This window comes from Coenobita brevimanus, chromosome 51 (genome assembly GCF_032717465.1).
Source record: "Coenobita brevimanus isolate Jiangsu-jjx chromosome 51, ASM3271746v2, whole genome shotgun sequence".
Lineage (NCBI taxonomy): Eukaryota > Metazoa > Arthropoda > Malacostraca > Decapoda > Coenobitidae > Coenobita > Coenobita brevimanus.
In genome coordinates, this window is record NC_137004.1 from 8618116 (window position 1) to 8633520 (window position 15405).

At 54.9% G+C, this 15405-nt stretch overlaps 1 protein-coding gene across 1 annotated transcript; it reads right to left on the minus strand.

The window, feature by feature from the left end:
- Positions 1–6226: 6226 nt before the first annotated feature.
- On the minus strand, positions 6227–6637 carry LOC145400135 (histone H3-like). Its single transcript, XM_080272648.1, has one exon. The coding sequence runs from the start codon at positions 6635–6637 to the stop codon at positions 6227–6229; it is 411 nt and encodes a 136-aa protein (XP_080128774.1).
- Positions 6638–15405: the final 8768 nt, after the last annotated feature.

A 15405-nucleotide genomic window follows, 5' to 3' on the forward strand; every position in this document is an offset into this window, starting at 1 on the left:
CCGACTGCAGGTCTAAGGTGGAGAACCATGTCGAGCCATGTAAGGAGTCCAGTGAGTCGTCGATGCATGGCAGGGGAGTGGCGTCTTTGATTGTGACATCATTTACTCGGCGGTAGTCAACGCAGAAGCGCATTGTCCCGTCTTTTTTTCTTACGAGTACCACCGGAGAGGACCATGGGCTAGTAGAGTTGGAGATTACGCCAGCATCTAGCATGTCCTGGACCTGCTGGTCTTCTTCCTCTCGTTGCTTAGGATTTTTCCATCGTGATGGTTGGCGAATTGGAGGTCCGGTCGTGTGTATCTCATGGCTGAGATAGGTGGTATGGCCAAGGTCGGTCGGGCCTGAGGAGAATAGATCTTGAAAATCCAGGAGGAGTTGTCGGAGGCTGTTGGTTTGGGCTGGGGATAGATGTGATGGTAGGGTGGGGAGAGTGGGTGGGTCTGGGGGCGGCGTTTGGCATGGTTCAGCTTCTTCAGTGTCGCCGATGATGAGTCCTCTTGGTAAGGTCAGTGGTGTGGTAGCGAGGTTGGCGACACGGATTTCTTGGGCATGTGGGGGGAGGAAGGTAGGGCTTACTAGACAGGAAGAGAGTGGTCCGGTGGGGATGGATGGTGAGAAGAGAACGGAGGTATGGGAAGGTTTGTTAAGTTTTACCCAAGCTTCATGGTGTGGTGGAATGGTGATAGAGGAGGCAACAGTGGCTGGAAAAGACGGGGAGGGATGCAGATGATGAGTGGTGGGTGGTGGTGATGGGAGGCTAGTGGTGTGAGAGGCTGGGTTGGGTTTAGGTGTGTCTGTGGTATGGGACAGGTGAGTGTCTGATGGTAGTGTGTGGGGGTGGGTGTTCTTGGTGTGCCTTCGATGTTTGTTTGTTTGTTTTTTTCTTCCTTATTCTTGACTGCTGGTTGGTTGTGGTGGGCTGGATTGAAGTGGAGGCGGCATTGATGGCAGTCAATGGTGGCATGTAATTTCTGGAGGAGGTCCAGCCCTAAATACCCATCGTATTGACTGCATGTTGAGTCGAATATGATGAATGGGTGGCTAGTGGATATTTGTTGATGGGTGTGGGTCTGAAGGGCCCGAGTTTCCCCACGGATAGGCAGGGGGCCGTCCCCTGCGTCAACGAGGTTGGCTGAGGTGGGGAAGAGGGGGCCGAATGCACCCATGTGGCGGGAGTAGAAGTGGGAGTAGAGGCACGATCTGGCTGCTCCCGTATCCACTAGTAGACGTGCCTTGACCCCGTTTAGCCAGATCTTGTCGTAAACAGGGGGTCTGTAGTTGTGTGAGGTGGCCCCCGCCACCATGGGGAGGTGCGGGGGCGGGCCTAAAAATCCATCTGTTGTGGAGTGGTGTCCTCTTGGTCGTCATCGTCTGTTCCCGAGAGGGCATGCGTCGGTGTGTCGTCTTCCTGGGCGGCGGCGTCTAAGGAGGACACTTTCTTGCGCCCTTGTTGAAAGCTTCTGCGCCTGCTAGCTTTGAGCTGTTCCCTAATGTCGTGTAGGGGGCAGGTGCGGCTGCAAGCCGTGAATTCCCAGGGGTTAATGGTGATGAGGTTTCCTGGTTCCCTGGGGTTTGAGCGCTTCTTTTGGGGGTAAGCTCTAAGGACTGTGGGGGACGGCTCAGCAGCTGGCTGATGAGGCGGCAGTTTAGGTTTGGAAGGGGGTTGCTGCCTTGTAGGAAAACGTGTCACCGCGTGGAGTGGCTGTGGTGTGGGGCAGGCGGCGAGCAGACGTCGGACGAGTTGTAGGTCATTTTCCATGTCCCCTGACGGGTCGTAGATTGAGAAATGCTCCCTGACTATGCTGGGAAGGATTCTCAATAGTGCATTGAATGTATGGATATCCCGGGCATTTGGTGGTGCCTCAGGATAGGCGGCGCTGACGAGGCGCCTAGCCCAGGTGAATGTGTCATCCAGGTTTCCGTCGTAGGTGAGGGCGGCTAGTTGAGAAAAAGCGACAACTCGGCCTATTGATGGCGTGAAAGCCTGTCTCACTATTTGTGAGAATTGGTCCCATGACAGTTCTGGGACGATTTTTGGTGCGACACTAGTGATTATTTTACCCAAGTTAGGTAGAGTGACAGCGATCTTTTCTCTGTCTGAGTTGAACCCTATGTCCAGGAGGGGTTTGACCATGTCCAAATATACGTCTATGTCGCACTGGTCCGGGTTGAACCTCGGCAATTGGATGTGCGGTTTAGCTGCCATCGTAAGTTCCCTTTCGTGTTCCTCCGTGCGTTACTCGGATCTAGAACCACCGCTTGCCACCAGTGTAATGCTGTGTTTTTAAGGCGACTTCTCGTCGTAAAAACACGAGCACTGGAACGGGGTCCTTTTACTAGACCGGATGTAATGCACTAACAAAGGAACAGGGCATAAAAAGAGACAGTGCACCGTATCACATCAATTGCTTAAGTTCTACTCATTACAGTGTACATACAACAATATTTGGCACATAATAGAACAGAGATACAATATTACACTCGTTTACATAGCCTGATCCGATATATATTAATACGTGGCACAGGGCAGTCGTGGATATGCTTTACTGTTACTTAGATGGAATACCACTTCACTGTGGTTGTCAGTTTGGATTAATGATCGTGTCACTGGTGGATAATAATAAATGGGGGAGTCTCACTTTGGTTCACTGTGATCGGGAGTCTGTGGCGGAGATATTACTATAATAGAGGTAGGGTGCGGATGGCGACATTCGACACTGTCACCAAGTCGCGGGGGAACACTTCACTTGCCTTTCGGCTCACTCACGCACCTACCTCTAGTTCCACAGAAAACTCCCTGTTTCCTTCCTGTCGAGGGGGACTGAACTGTTTAACACTTTGCACACGAATTTCTATGATACCACTGTTTAATATATCTTTTATTAGACACTGCCACTGTGCATTGGATCACTGTCACTGTATTCGGGGTCACTGTCACTGTCACTGTTTTACCCTTGTTTCTTGGGTTAAGTCACTGGTACTTACTGTCAGGGAGGCTCCCTTGTTTGGGGCCTCGACCTGAGGGGCGGCTCCTTCCTAGGGCCGCGCTGGTGGGGTGCAGGGAGGCCCTGTGGTCTGGTGGCCTCGACCTGATTGGGGGCCCTCGGGGCTAGGGCCGAACAGCCGGAGGATTCGGGCCTGCTTCCTCTGCTTCCGAGGAGTGAGGGAGCCTGGGTCTCCGTCGTCGTGGACTGCGGTGGAAGGCCTGGGCGTCCTGGGACTGCGGGTGCTCAGGGGGAGAGGCGCCGTCAGGGCTGGGCTGCGGCAGCGTCTCCTATAGGGCTCCGACAGGGCTAAGGAACGCCCGGGTGTGGGCGGTAAGTCCGCTATCGGGCCTTGCCACCACTCTAACGCCTCCTCTTGGCCAAGAAGCCTGGATGGCGACGAAGGGCTCCCCGAAGGGAAAGAGGCTAAAGGGAGACTCACGCTCTTCGTGGTTCCCTGAGTGTGTTCATAAGGCTGAGTTGGGGCTCTACTTCCCCTAGTGTGGACTTTGGCTGGAGCCGTGAACTTGCCCGGCGTGCGAGGGACACCTATAGGGTGATCGAGGTCGCCCTTTCGCAGAGGCAAGAGGCCGTCGACGTGGTGTTCCTCCCGCATAGGAGACAAGCCGGAGTGAGGGGCTCAAGAGCCGCACTCTCTCCAATACGGACAGATCCTACCGTCAGGGAATTCTCAACCCTGGTACGTGCCCCAGCTGAAGCTGAGTGTCTGCCCGTACGGGAAACGACTAACGGAGAAACGGGATCACCCGTCTGCTCCGGCGAGAGGCCGGCCCCGAGTCGCCGCTTCCGTAATTGGGTAGCGCTACACGTACGGTAGCAGGGTCTCTCTACCCTGGACCGTATTCTGGCCGTAGCCAAAGTACAACTGGAGAGGGATGCACACAGGCAACTCTCTCTCCTCAGCATGTAAAGGCCGGAGCCTGAGGTCACCTTCCCCTTTACACACTCTGTCAGGCCGTAGCCTGTGTCTATTTCTCTTTCTCTCTTATGGCCGTAGCCTTGGGCCTCTTCCTGCCCTTGGGCCTCTTCCTGCCCTAGAGGGTGTAACAAGACCGTCAAGACGGTGTTACCTGGGACTGACCTCTTTTCAGTCCTACCCCTGGTCTGACGGTCACTAACCCGCCTGCACAGTAGTTCAGTTTGCCTGAACGCCTGGGGTTGGGGCACTTGCGGGGAATAGGGGCTCAGGGTCGGGATGCCCCGATGACCCTCTTGCCCGAGGTCACTAACCTCACCGGTGTGTCCTCCTGGGGTGGTGGTGGGGTGGCGGCTCGGCGGTGGTGTGGGGGGTGGTGAGGTGGGAGGTCCTGTGGCGGGCACGGCGGGCATTTTAAGCCCTCTGTCTTATATGAAATAATCCTGAAATTTTTCTTCGGGGGAAACTGGCCAAAGGCAGTGTAATAACTGCATGTCCTTGAGTGAATGTTATCTCCTTTCGTGCGTGTTGACCGAAACATTTAAAATAGCTTACCGGCTTACGCCTCCTTCCCGCTTTCTGTCGTCGTCCATGCAGACATTGGAAACGGAAATAAATGACTTTAAATTATTCCCTAGTATTGTAACGGAAAATATTTCCTAAATAATATTTATTCATATCCAATGATTATTGAAGCTCCCTTTGGTTCAGTCTTACGCTACCCAAACGTCACTGTCTGTTACCATGCTAGATTTGAACTCCACAACATATTTATTCCCGACTCTCCCTGAGCGACAGTTGTGAAATATCACTTAGTTCCGTTTAGGAATTCCTATTATCGTAACGAACCAACTGCTTCCTACAATACTTTTGAAATATACAGATAACTGGTCATGGATTTATTGTTTGTTGTAACAATTTTACGTATTAGGTTTCACCTCGTACAGATATAAGGAAGAGTAGGGACACTATCGCTGACCGAAAACTTATGGATACTCCGCCGGCACTTCTTAGGCCGCCTGTACCAACCAACACACTCAACAGGCGTACAGTAAATACAGGCATGAATGACATCGTATCATGCCTATTCATGTCAGCCTATAATATGTAGGTACATACAACAACACATGTGAACAAATACATTTATACTATGTACGCAGTGACCTACACATGTACATACACACTAAGTCATGCTCACATACACACAAGCCCTCATACGTCCGTACACACAGACATACATGCTCACAAAGACACACACATACACATACGTACAGTATAAACATACATACATACATACATACATACACACGCACAACTGCAGTTAAAAATCGATGGGTTCAGGTTCACTTTTTTTTTCTTCCCCCCCCCCAAGTATATTAACTGAAGGATTTACCGTGCGTTCGTGGCCACTGTCAAACCTTCATGACGGGTACAGACCATCTCCTAATACGCAGCGGGAATGAGGGCGTGACTGAATCGGTCAGGAAGTAAACGAAACAGGCAAATAACGACAACAAAAACTGCGACGTGAACAACAGATCAACAAAAGAAATAAACGAATAGGTAAGTTTCTCTCCCCCCCGCCCAAAACAAGTAAATGAATGATTCAAAAAAGGATGAATGAATGAATGAATGCATGTATGCAAGTATATAAGTATAGTTCATTCGTCTGTGTGTGTGTGTGTGTGTGTGTGTGTGTGTGTGTGTGTGTGTGTGTGTGTGTGTCCTCAAACGTCCGTACACACAGACATACATGCTCACAAAGACACACAAATACATACGTACAGTATAAACATACATACACACGCACAACTACAGGCGAGAATCGATGGGTTCATTTTTTTTTTTTTTTTCCAGCATAGTAACTGAAGGATTCATCTTGCGTTCATGACGGATAGAGAGCATCTCCTAATATGCAGCGGGAATGCCTTTCTCGTTGTGCAAACCTGTGTACCTTTATGAGGGCGTGAATGAATCGCTGAGTAAAAGAAACGCAAATAACGACAACAAAAACTGCGACATGAACAACAGATCAATCAAAGAAATAAACGAATAGGCAAGTTTTCCCCCCCTCCCCCCTTCTCCCCCCCAAAAAAAGAAAGTATAAATTGAAAAAAAAAAAAAAAAAATGAATGCATGTAAGTAATGGAGTTCAATCATGTGTGAGCATGCTTCGCTGCGGAAAAGCAACAGCTGATACATGCAAACCTAAACTGAGGGTCTGTCATCATCTCTCTTTGAAGAAGGGTTTTGGCCCTGAAAAGGGCCGAGATTTCTTTCGATGGAGGTGGGGGGCCTCTCGCCCTAGGCGCGCTCGCCACGGATGCAGCGGGCCAGCTGGATGTCCTTAGGCATGATTGTTACACGCTTGCCGTGGATGGCACACAGGTTGGTGTCCTCAAAGAGACCGACCAAATAGGCCTCAGACGCCTCCTGCAGAGCCATGACGGCAGAGGACTGGAAGCGCAGGTCAGTCTTGAAGTCCTGGGCAATCTCACGGACTAGACGCTGGAATGGCAGCTTCCTTATAAGCAGCTCAGTGCTCTTCTGGTAGCGACGGATCTCACGCAGGGCCACAGTGCCAGGCCTGTAATGGTGGGGTTTCTTGACGCCGCCGGTGGCAGGGGCGGACTTGCAAGCGGCTTTGGTGGCCAGCTGCTTGCGAGGGGCCTTGCCTCCAGTGGACTTACGTGCAGTCTGCTTGGTTCGAGCCATGGCGCGCGACTGAGGAGGGAGCTGTGAGACGAGCGAGAGTGTTGGTGCGCCGCGCCTGGCAGCAGCTTTTTATGTCGCCTGCCTCCGGACTGGCGGCGTGCGAGTGGTCGGGGTGTGATGTACATGGCGGTGATTTACTGTTCATGCTTTTTCGATGCCATTCCTGGTTTGCTTGCAAAATTTGGCATGCCCTGTGGCGTGACCTGGCTACGATGCCTCTCTAGGATTGGCCTCCTGGGAGCTGGGGTTGGGCCTATGCCTGAAATCGAGGTTAGATGGATAAGGTTCGTACTTGCACGACCGACACTGGGTTATATAAGGGTGGTCGGCGAGCGGGGTCGCGGAGAGTATTTTTTTCACAGGCTGCCTCTCTTGCTATCCCCCTGCAGCGTCGATCCGCGAGGTGCTATCGGGACGGCTGGATTTACTGCGACAGGGTCAAGGAATTGAACCGGCGGCTCAATGCGGCACACAGGCAGTACCGACGGCGTCGCATATCTCCACACCGTCGGTACCTGGTGGCTGTCACACAACATGTCACCACAGAGAAACGCCGCCACAAGGAGGAGGCGTAGATTGGATGGTGTCGTACCCAAGATACTCACTCCACACTCAGGGAGATGTGGAGGAGAATCAGGTCCATCTCCAATCCACGTCCTCCTCGTCCGCCCTCGCATCCTGATCCTGCCGCAGAGGCCAGCTGCCTCGCTCAGCACTTCGCTTATCGCTCTGCTTCAAGCAATCTCTCACAATCCGTCCAGATTCTGCAGGCTCAGCTATGCACCGCTCGTGCCACGGCAGTTCAGGCTGCCTGTTATAGGCCAAACCCAGCTGATTGTCCCATCACCAGCGGGGAGGTTCTAAAAGCACTGCACCACATGGGGGACTCTGCGCCTGGACTGGACGGGATCACATATTCACTCCTGTCACACGCTGGGGATTGCGGCAGCGAGCACCTACTTGATCTAATCAACCTCTCGTGGTCTGAGGGGCGTCTGCCAAGGTCGTGGAAGGCGGCTGTTATTCACCCGATTCCTAAGCCTCATGATCCTACCGCCATGCGCCCCATCTCCCTCCTTAGCTGTATCGCTAAAACGGCTGAGAGGGTTGTGCGGGCTCGTCTCGCTTGGCGGCTGGGACCACTGCACCCAAGGATCTTCGCTTACCACCATGGTAGGAGTGCCACTCACTGCCTTGCGTCTTTCCTTGGGGAACTGAGAGGGGGAAGGGGGATGGCCGTCTTCCTCAACCTTGAAAAGGCTTTTGAACTAGCCAGCCCTGCAGTTATTTTGGCTGCCCTTGCAGACAGGGGTGTGGGAGGCAGGCTTTTATCCTGGATCAGGGACTTCTTTGCGGATCGCTCTGCAGGGGTCAGATTCCAGGGGCACCTCTCACACTTTTGCAAACATTTAAATGGCACGCCCCAGGGGAGCGTATTAAGCCCCCTCCTCTTTAATATCCTTATGGAGGGGCTCTTAACTCTCGACTATGGGCCTGGCGTCACCCTCCTCTGTTATGCAGACGATCTTGCCCTCGTTTTTACAAGAAGGGATTGTTTTCGACAGGCAGACTTGGCCCTTTCTCGGCTCCATGCCAAGTGTGCCGAGTTAGGCCTCAAAATTAACTTCCAGAAGACCAAGTGCCTGCCATTTGGACTCCGCCCCCCAGACTTTCCACTGCTACACGGTGGCCATCAGCTCTCCATTGTCACTGCACATCGGTACTTGGGGGTCTGGCTTGACGCGGGTCTCAACTTTTCCTGCCACGTTCGGTACCTGAGGGAGCGTGCATCCACCCGCATGGCTGCTCTCCGCTATCTATCCAAGCGGTGTTTAGGGGCATCATATTCTGCCCTACGGACTTTTTATATACACGCAGTCCGATCCTTAGTAGACTACAGCACCATCTGCTTGACAGGACTCACCCCGCCAGTCGCTAGATCTCTGGAGGTCATCCAGAATGATGCCCTCCGCATTATGCTGGGTGCTCCACGCTGGACCCGACTGTCAATCTGCGTATGGAGGGTGGGCTGCCATCTCTGGCCCATCGCATTGTGTTACGAGCGGCAATTGTCACTCTGAAGTTGATCCAGTGCCTGCCTCACCTGCCTGTCTCTGCCCTCCTAAAACGCCTTCTCTGCCGCCCACCCGAGCCGGCCCCTCAGCGTGACTGGGCCCGCACCACAGCCGCTGCCATCCATGGATTGGGAGCTGCTGCGAGCCTCTGTCAAGATCCCGACTCTCCCTTTCCTGGATACGTTGATCCACTGCCATGGGATCCTCCTCTTTTTAATATTATTGGTCCATCGGAGGCTAAACCCCGCTCCTCAATTCCAGCACTCCTTCGCCAGGAGGGTCTCAGTAGGGTGGCATCTCTGGCCTCACCAGACTCAGCCATCTACTACACTGATGGCTCTGTTTCCCCTAATGGCGCAGCTGGAGCGGCCTTTGTCTCTGGGCACATAGTGGAAGCTTGGCGACTCTCTTCAGGTGTATCCGCTTTCCAGGCGGAACTTGCGGCCATCCTGGGTGCATTGCGCCATGCTCACCACCATCGTCGCAATCGAGTCATAATCCACACAGATTCTCTTTCCTCTATTCAGAGATTACGATCCTTCTCGCTGCATGACAATGTCTTTCTCCTAACAGCGATTCATACATTTGCATCACTTCTTGTCCATAGGAGCGCAACGATTAACCTTCACTGGCTCCCAGGACATGTGGGAATTAGTGGCAACGAGCGTGCTGATGACGCTGCGCGCTCAGCTTGCGATCTCCCAGACATCACATTCCCACTACGCCCTAGTCCCTCGCACCTCATCCGCACTCTCACTGCCACCATAGGAAGACTATCCCTAGAGGACCATCAGCTCTGGGTCACGGAGGGCTCTTGCTCTGCAAAATGGTATGCTACTGCCACATCGTATTCCCTCCTGTTGCTCCCCCCAGGACTACCTAATTTTATTGTAGTCCGACTTCGAAGATTGCGTCTTGGGTTTCTTTGCTACAAGCAAATTGTGGGTATGGAGCCAGACCCGTGTGAACATTGCTTGGCCAGCTGTGAGGAGCCCCTACTTCATTATCTTCTGGACTGCCCATGCTCAGGTCTGAGCTCGACTCGCCCCTTGCCCAATCTGGTGACGTCTTTATGAACATTGCAGCCATTGTTGCTCGTGCTCCATTACATATATTAATTACTACGGTAAGGGATTATCCTCCACCTCGCTAAAGCAAGTTCGCGCAAGTAGTGCGCACCTCTGACGGGCTCTCTGTTTGCCCGTGTCCCAGGAAACTGGGACGAATATCCCACAAACAAACACAAGCGGGGTCGCACTCCTAGCTCAGACTTTGTCGGGTGAGGAGGTCTGGCCGATTTCTCTCGAGCTCTGAACTCTGGTTCATTTACTCGTGGAGAGTTTCGCCTGTTTTCCTCGCTTTTTTGCCTGTTTAGGACTTAGTCTCTGGCATAGAGGAAGAATTTTTGCTGCTTTTCAGGTTTTTTCTGAGACTTAGTCTCCGATTGCCTGGGTGTGAGTGGGAGTGTGAGTGTGTTTGTGACTGTGTGTGTGTGTGGGTTTTTTTTTTTTTTTTTTGGGGGGGGGGCCTGCCGTTAGTGTCCCTCACCGTAGTACGACGCCGAACCCTCAAGGGGTGTCGTTAGGGCACTTCCATGAAGGGGGGCCTTTAGGGCCTGGTTATAGGAGGCGGTGAGGGCGGCTCTGTTAGATTAGGGAAGACCCGAAAGGGGCAGTGGCGGGGCCTCCCATCGCCCTTTAGAGGACGGGGAGCATAGGTTGCCCGTCACTGTAGGGACCTGGCCACTTTTGCTGTTTTTTTTTTTTGTTTGTTTGTGCTGTTTGAGTGGTTGTGTGTGTGAGGTGTATGTGTGTGTGTGTGTGTTTTTTGACTAAGTTCTTTTGGCTGCTTCGGTGAGCAGGATGAAGGGATCCAGCATCCCTAGGCCCCAGGGGCATTCCCGCCTCCCGCTTCCTCAGTCGAGGCCCTCCATCCCGTGTCCTGCCACAGGCACGAAGCGGGAGCGTCACTGCTCTGACTCGAGCTCCCACTCGTCAGCTCACGAGGCCGCTTGTGCTAACCCCTCTACACCTAAATCTACGGGAGTGGTACCTCGCTTGCGTGGTGACTCTACCCGCTCTGCTAAGGCAGCCCGCCAACATGAGGCTATGGAGGAGGTTGCACCTGCTCCACCATCTCTCTCTTCTACCAAGGACGCTTCAGCTTCCCTACGTGCAGATGCCAGCCCTAATCCACGGCAAGGCACTCCCGTGAACCGAGCCCTCGATCCGCAGCCTCGCGCTCCCACCTGCGCACCCTCTCACGAGCCTAGGCCGGCTAGTTCTCGTATTCTCAAGCGGCTGGAGGTCCCGTCGGAGGCTCCTGCTACAACTCAGATCTCCCCCTCTGCTGATCATGCTCTGCACGATGATGAGGGTTTCACCCCCGTGGGACGCAAGGGATCGAGGCGTGCTCGCCAGGGAAACGGCCCTTCTCCGGCAGTACGCACTGGGCCTCCCCTCAGGGGTCCCTCTGCTGCTCGTCCCTCCATGTCAGTAGCTGTGCGTCCGCCGCCCCGCTCTGCATTCCCAGCTTTCCGTGTGCCGGTACAGGACGGGCATGCAACGAGTTACGACGCCGTGGCTGCACTAGAGCGTCACCTGCCAGGGCTATGCTGCTCCAACCTGATAGGTCGGGATGGAAGCTCGGTGTTGGTGCCGAAGGACGAGGGAGCCTACGACCTCTTCAGAACAGCTCTGCAGGACGAGGCCTGCCCTGTGAAACTAGTCGAGCTGACGCCCGGCCAACAGTCGACGAAGGCAGTTGTCATGGGTTATCCCTTGTGAATGCCCATGGAGATACTGCTTCACCATCCTCAGGTCGAGGAGGCAATCCGATGCCAGAAAGCGCGGACCAGGGAGGAGACTCGACAGGTCATCGTCACCCTGCGGGGTCCTCTGATCCCTGCGATCGACCTGGGGAACTGGGGAGAATATCACCTTCGTCCCTTCACCCCGGAGCCAGTCCGTTGCTACCGCTGCCAACGCTACGGGCACCACCGTGCCAACTGCAACCGCCCCGTCATCTGCGGCATGTGCAGTGGCGCCCACGACACGGACGAGTGCCTGCAGCGGTTCAAGGCAAAACAACCAATTGCGGCCAAGTGCCCCAATTGCTCAGGACGACACCACGCCTGGCACCACGGTTGCCCCGCAAGGGTTCTACGAGTGAACCAGGGTCGAGAGAGGCAGGTTGCTTTTGTGCAGGAGAATCAGGCCACCAGCGCCACTCCAGTTCCTCCCAGTACTTTCATCTGGGGACAACAGCACCGCCCTCTTATTCAGCGCCCACCACCTCTCAGCGACCAGGAGTTCCCTCCATTGCCCTCAGCTCTTACTGTGGTCCAGACCACAGCAGAGGTCCACCGCCAACAGCCGCCTGTCTCGCCACCACTTCCCACTGTAGCGACCAGTCAGCCACAGACAATTCCGCCACCAGTACCTGGCTCCACACCCAGTCCACCCACTGCTCCTGCTTCACCAGTCCTCGCGTTCACGGCGGAGGATCTGCGGGACCTGGGCTCACAGATTGCAGTGGCTGTTGCCCAAGCAGTGTCCCTCAAACTGGGGATCACCCTCAAGGCGGCCTGAATCGCCTCTGCAGCCGATCGCATCGTCGATCGTGTGATCGCCAGAAAGCTGCATGGTCCCGACACCCGTCCTGCCCCTCGACGTCCGGCTCACTCAACAGGGGGACCACGGACTCCCCCACACAAGCCTGCTCGCTCTTTCAAGCAAGCCAAGCCCAGGAAGGCCGCTGTCCTGTCTTCCACCCCTCAGCAGAGTCGGCCTCGCCCCCTTCCAGAGCAACAACCGATGCCCGTCGTGGCACCCTCGACAGCCATGGCCTCACCTCCGTTGCTGGAGGACGTCCGTCTCTGTCTGTCTCCGGACAGCGGGACGGCTCCCCCCTTCGACTCCTTCAGTGGAACTGTTTAGGAGTACGGCACAAGCTCCCGCTTCTGCAGGAGGCGGCCAACAGGGATCGTCCCCATGTCATCCTACTGCAAGAAACCCTGCTCCCGGATAGTTCCACTTTTCGTCTCTCGGGTTACACTACCCATCTTCCCGTATGTTCGTGGCGTCACACAAGGATGTGCCGTTCTGGTCCAGGACCACATTGCATGCACAGATTGTGACCCTCCTCCTTTCTGTGGATCTGATGTGGAGGTCCAGGGCGTGGTTCTACACCTGGCTACGTCACCCCTGACGGTATATAATGTATACCGGAGCTAGAGAGGCACCCTGGAGTTGGGTGATCTGTTCTCCCAGGCTGCCAGGGGAGCCGTGTATATAGGGGGTGACTTTAACGCCCACCACGCCCTTCTATCATCGCCTCTTCAGTCCAATGAAGCAGGACGGCACATTTCTTTACTTCTGGAGGAGATGGGTGGTGTCTCCCTCTTAAACGACATGACAGAGCTCACCCACATTGGGGGAGGTCGCCTCGACCTCTCCTTTGTCTCAACCCCAGTGTCAGGCCTGGCGTCATGGTCACTCCACCCACATCTTGCGAGTGACCACTTCGCTATTCTTGTTGGCTTGCCTCTCGCCCCCCTCCCCCCTCCCCCGCCTCCCACACCACGGTGGGATCTACGCAAGGCGGATTGGGCGGCCTTTGACCGTGCTCTCACGGCGGCCTTTGCATCATCTTCTCTCGCCTCAGACCTCGAGAGCCGGGCAGATCAAGCAGCACATATTTTTTCGCACGCTGCCTCTCTTGCCATTCCATTGCAGCGGCGCTCGGCGAGATGCTACCGGGACGGCTGGTTTTACTGCGACAGGGTCAGGGAATTGAACCAGAGGCTGAATGCAGCACGCAGGCAGTACCGGCGGCGCCAAACATCTCCGCACCGCCGGTACCTGGTTGCTATCAGTCGGCATGTGGTCTCTGAAAAGCGTCGCCTTAAAGAGGAGGCGTGGATCAGATGGTGTCGTACCCTAGATTCTCACTCCACTCTCCGTGAGATGTGGGGGAGAATCAGGTCCATCTCTGATCCACGTCCTCCTCGTCCGCCCTCCCACCCTGACCCTGCCGCTGAGGCCGGCCGTCTTGCCCAGCATTTCGCCGACCGCTCAGCCTCTTCCAATCTCCCGCAGTCCGTCCGAGCCTTACAAATGCAGCTGTCCACCTCTCGCATTGCGGCCATTCAGACAGCGTGTGATACACCTGACCCCGCTGACTGTCCAATCACCAGCGGAGAGCTTCAGAAAGCGCTGAGGCGCCGGGAGGATACTGCGCCGGGGCTCGACGGGGTCACGTACTCCATTTTATCTCATGCTGGAAATTGCGGTAGAGAGCGTCTGCTTGATTTGCTCAACCTCTCGTGGTCTGAGGGGCGTCTACCGAGGTCGTGGAAGATGGTGGTCATCCACCCGATTCCGAAGCCTCGCGATCCCACTGCCATGCGCCCCATCTCCCTGCTCAGTTGCATTGCTAAGACAGCTGAGAGGGTTGTGCGGGCTCGTCTTGCTTGGCGGCTGAGACCGCTGCACCTCAAGGATTTATGCCTATCATCCAGGCAGGAGTGCCACCCACTGCCTTGCATCATTCCTTAGGGAGCTGAGGGGCGGATGGGGGATGGCCATCTTCCTCGACCTCGAGAAGGCCTTCGAACTGGCAAACCCCACTGTTATCTTGGCGGCTCTTGCGGCCAGGGGAGTAGGGGGCAGGCTCATATCCTGGGTCCGGGACTTTTTCAGTGACCGCACTGCGGGGGTCCGCTTTCAGGGGCACCTCTCCCCTTTTCATCCTCATCCTAATGGCACCCCCTAGGGAAGCGTTTTGAGCCCTCTCCTCTTTAACGTCCTGATGGAGGAGCTCCTAACTGTGGAATATGGGCCTGGCATAACTCTTCTTTGCTATGCTGACGATCTGGCCCTCGTCTTTACGAGGAGAGACAGCTACACACAGGCGGACTTGGCCCTTTCTCGGCTGCATGCCAAGTGCACCGAGCTAGGCCTAAAGATCAATTTCGCCAAGACGAAGTGTCTGCCTTTTGGCCTCCGCCCCCCCCAACTTTCCACTGCTGCTTGGAGGTCATCAGCTCTCCCTGGTCACCGTCCACCAGTATCTGGGGGTCTGGCTAGATGGGGGTCTCACCTTTGCGTGTCACGTTTGGTATCTGAGGGAACGTGCTTCCACCCGAATGGCTGCTCTTAGATATCTCTCCAGGCGGAGTTTGGGGGCATCATTTTTTGTCCTCCGGACTTTTTATATTCACGCCATCCAATCTCTGGTGGACTACAGCGCCATCTGTCTGACTGGCCTCACTCCACCAGTGTCTCGATCTCTGGAGGTCATCCAGAACGATGCCCTCCGTGTCATGCTGGGTGCTCCACGTTGGACCCGGGTTGTCAATCTGCGAATGGAGGGTGGCTTGCCATCTCTGGCACGTCATATTGCGCAACGAGTGGTGCTCATCACTCTACAGCTGGTGCAGTGCCGGCCCCACCTGCCTGTCTCGGCACTCTTAAAAAGGCTCATGTGCCGACCACCTGCACAGGCCCCTCAGTGTGACTGGGCCCGCAATACAGCTGCCATTGTTCATGGGTTGGGAGCTGCAGAGAGCCTCTGTCAGGATCCTGACTACCCCTTTCCGGGATATGCGGAACCACCACCATGGGATCCCTCGCTTTTTCACTTTTTTGGTCCCGCGGAGGCTAAACCTCGTTCATCCTTTCCTGCACTCCT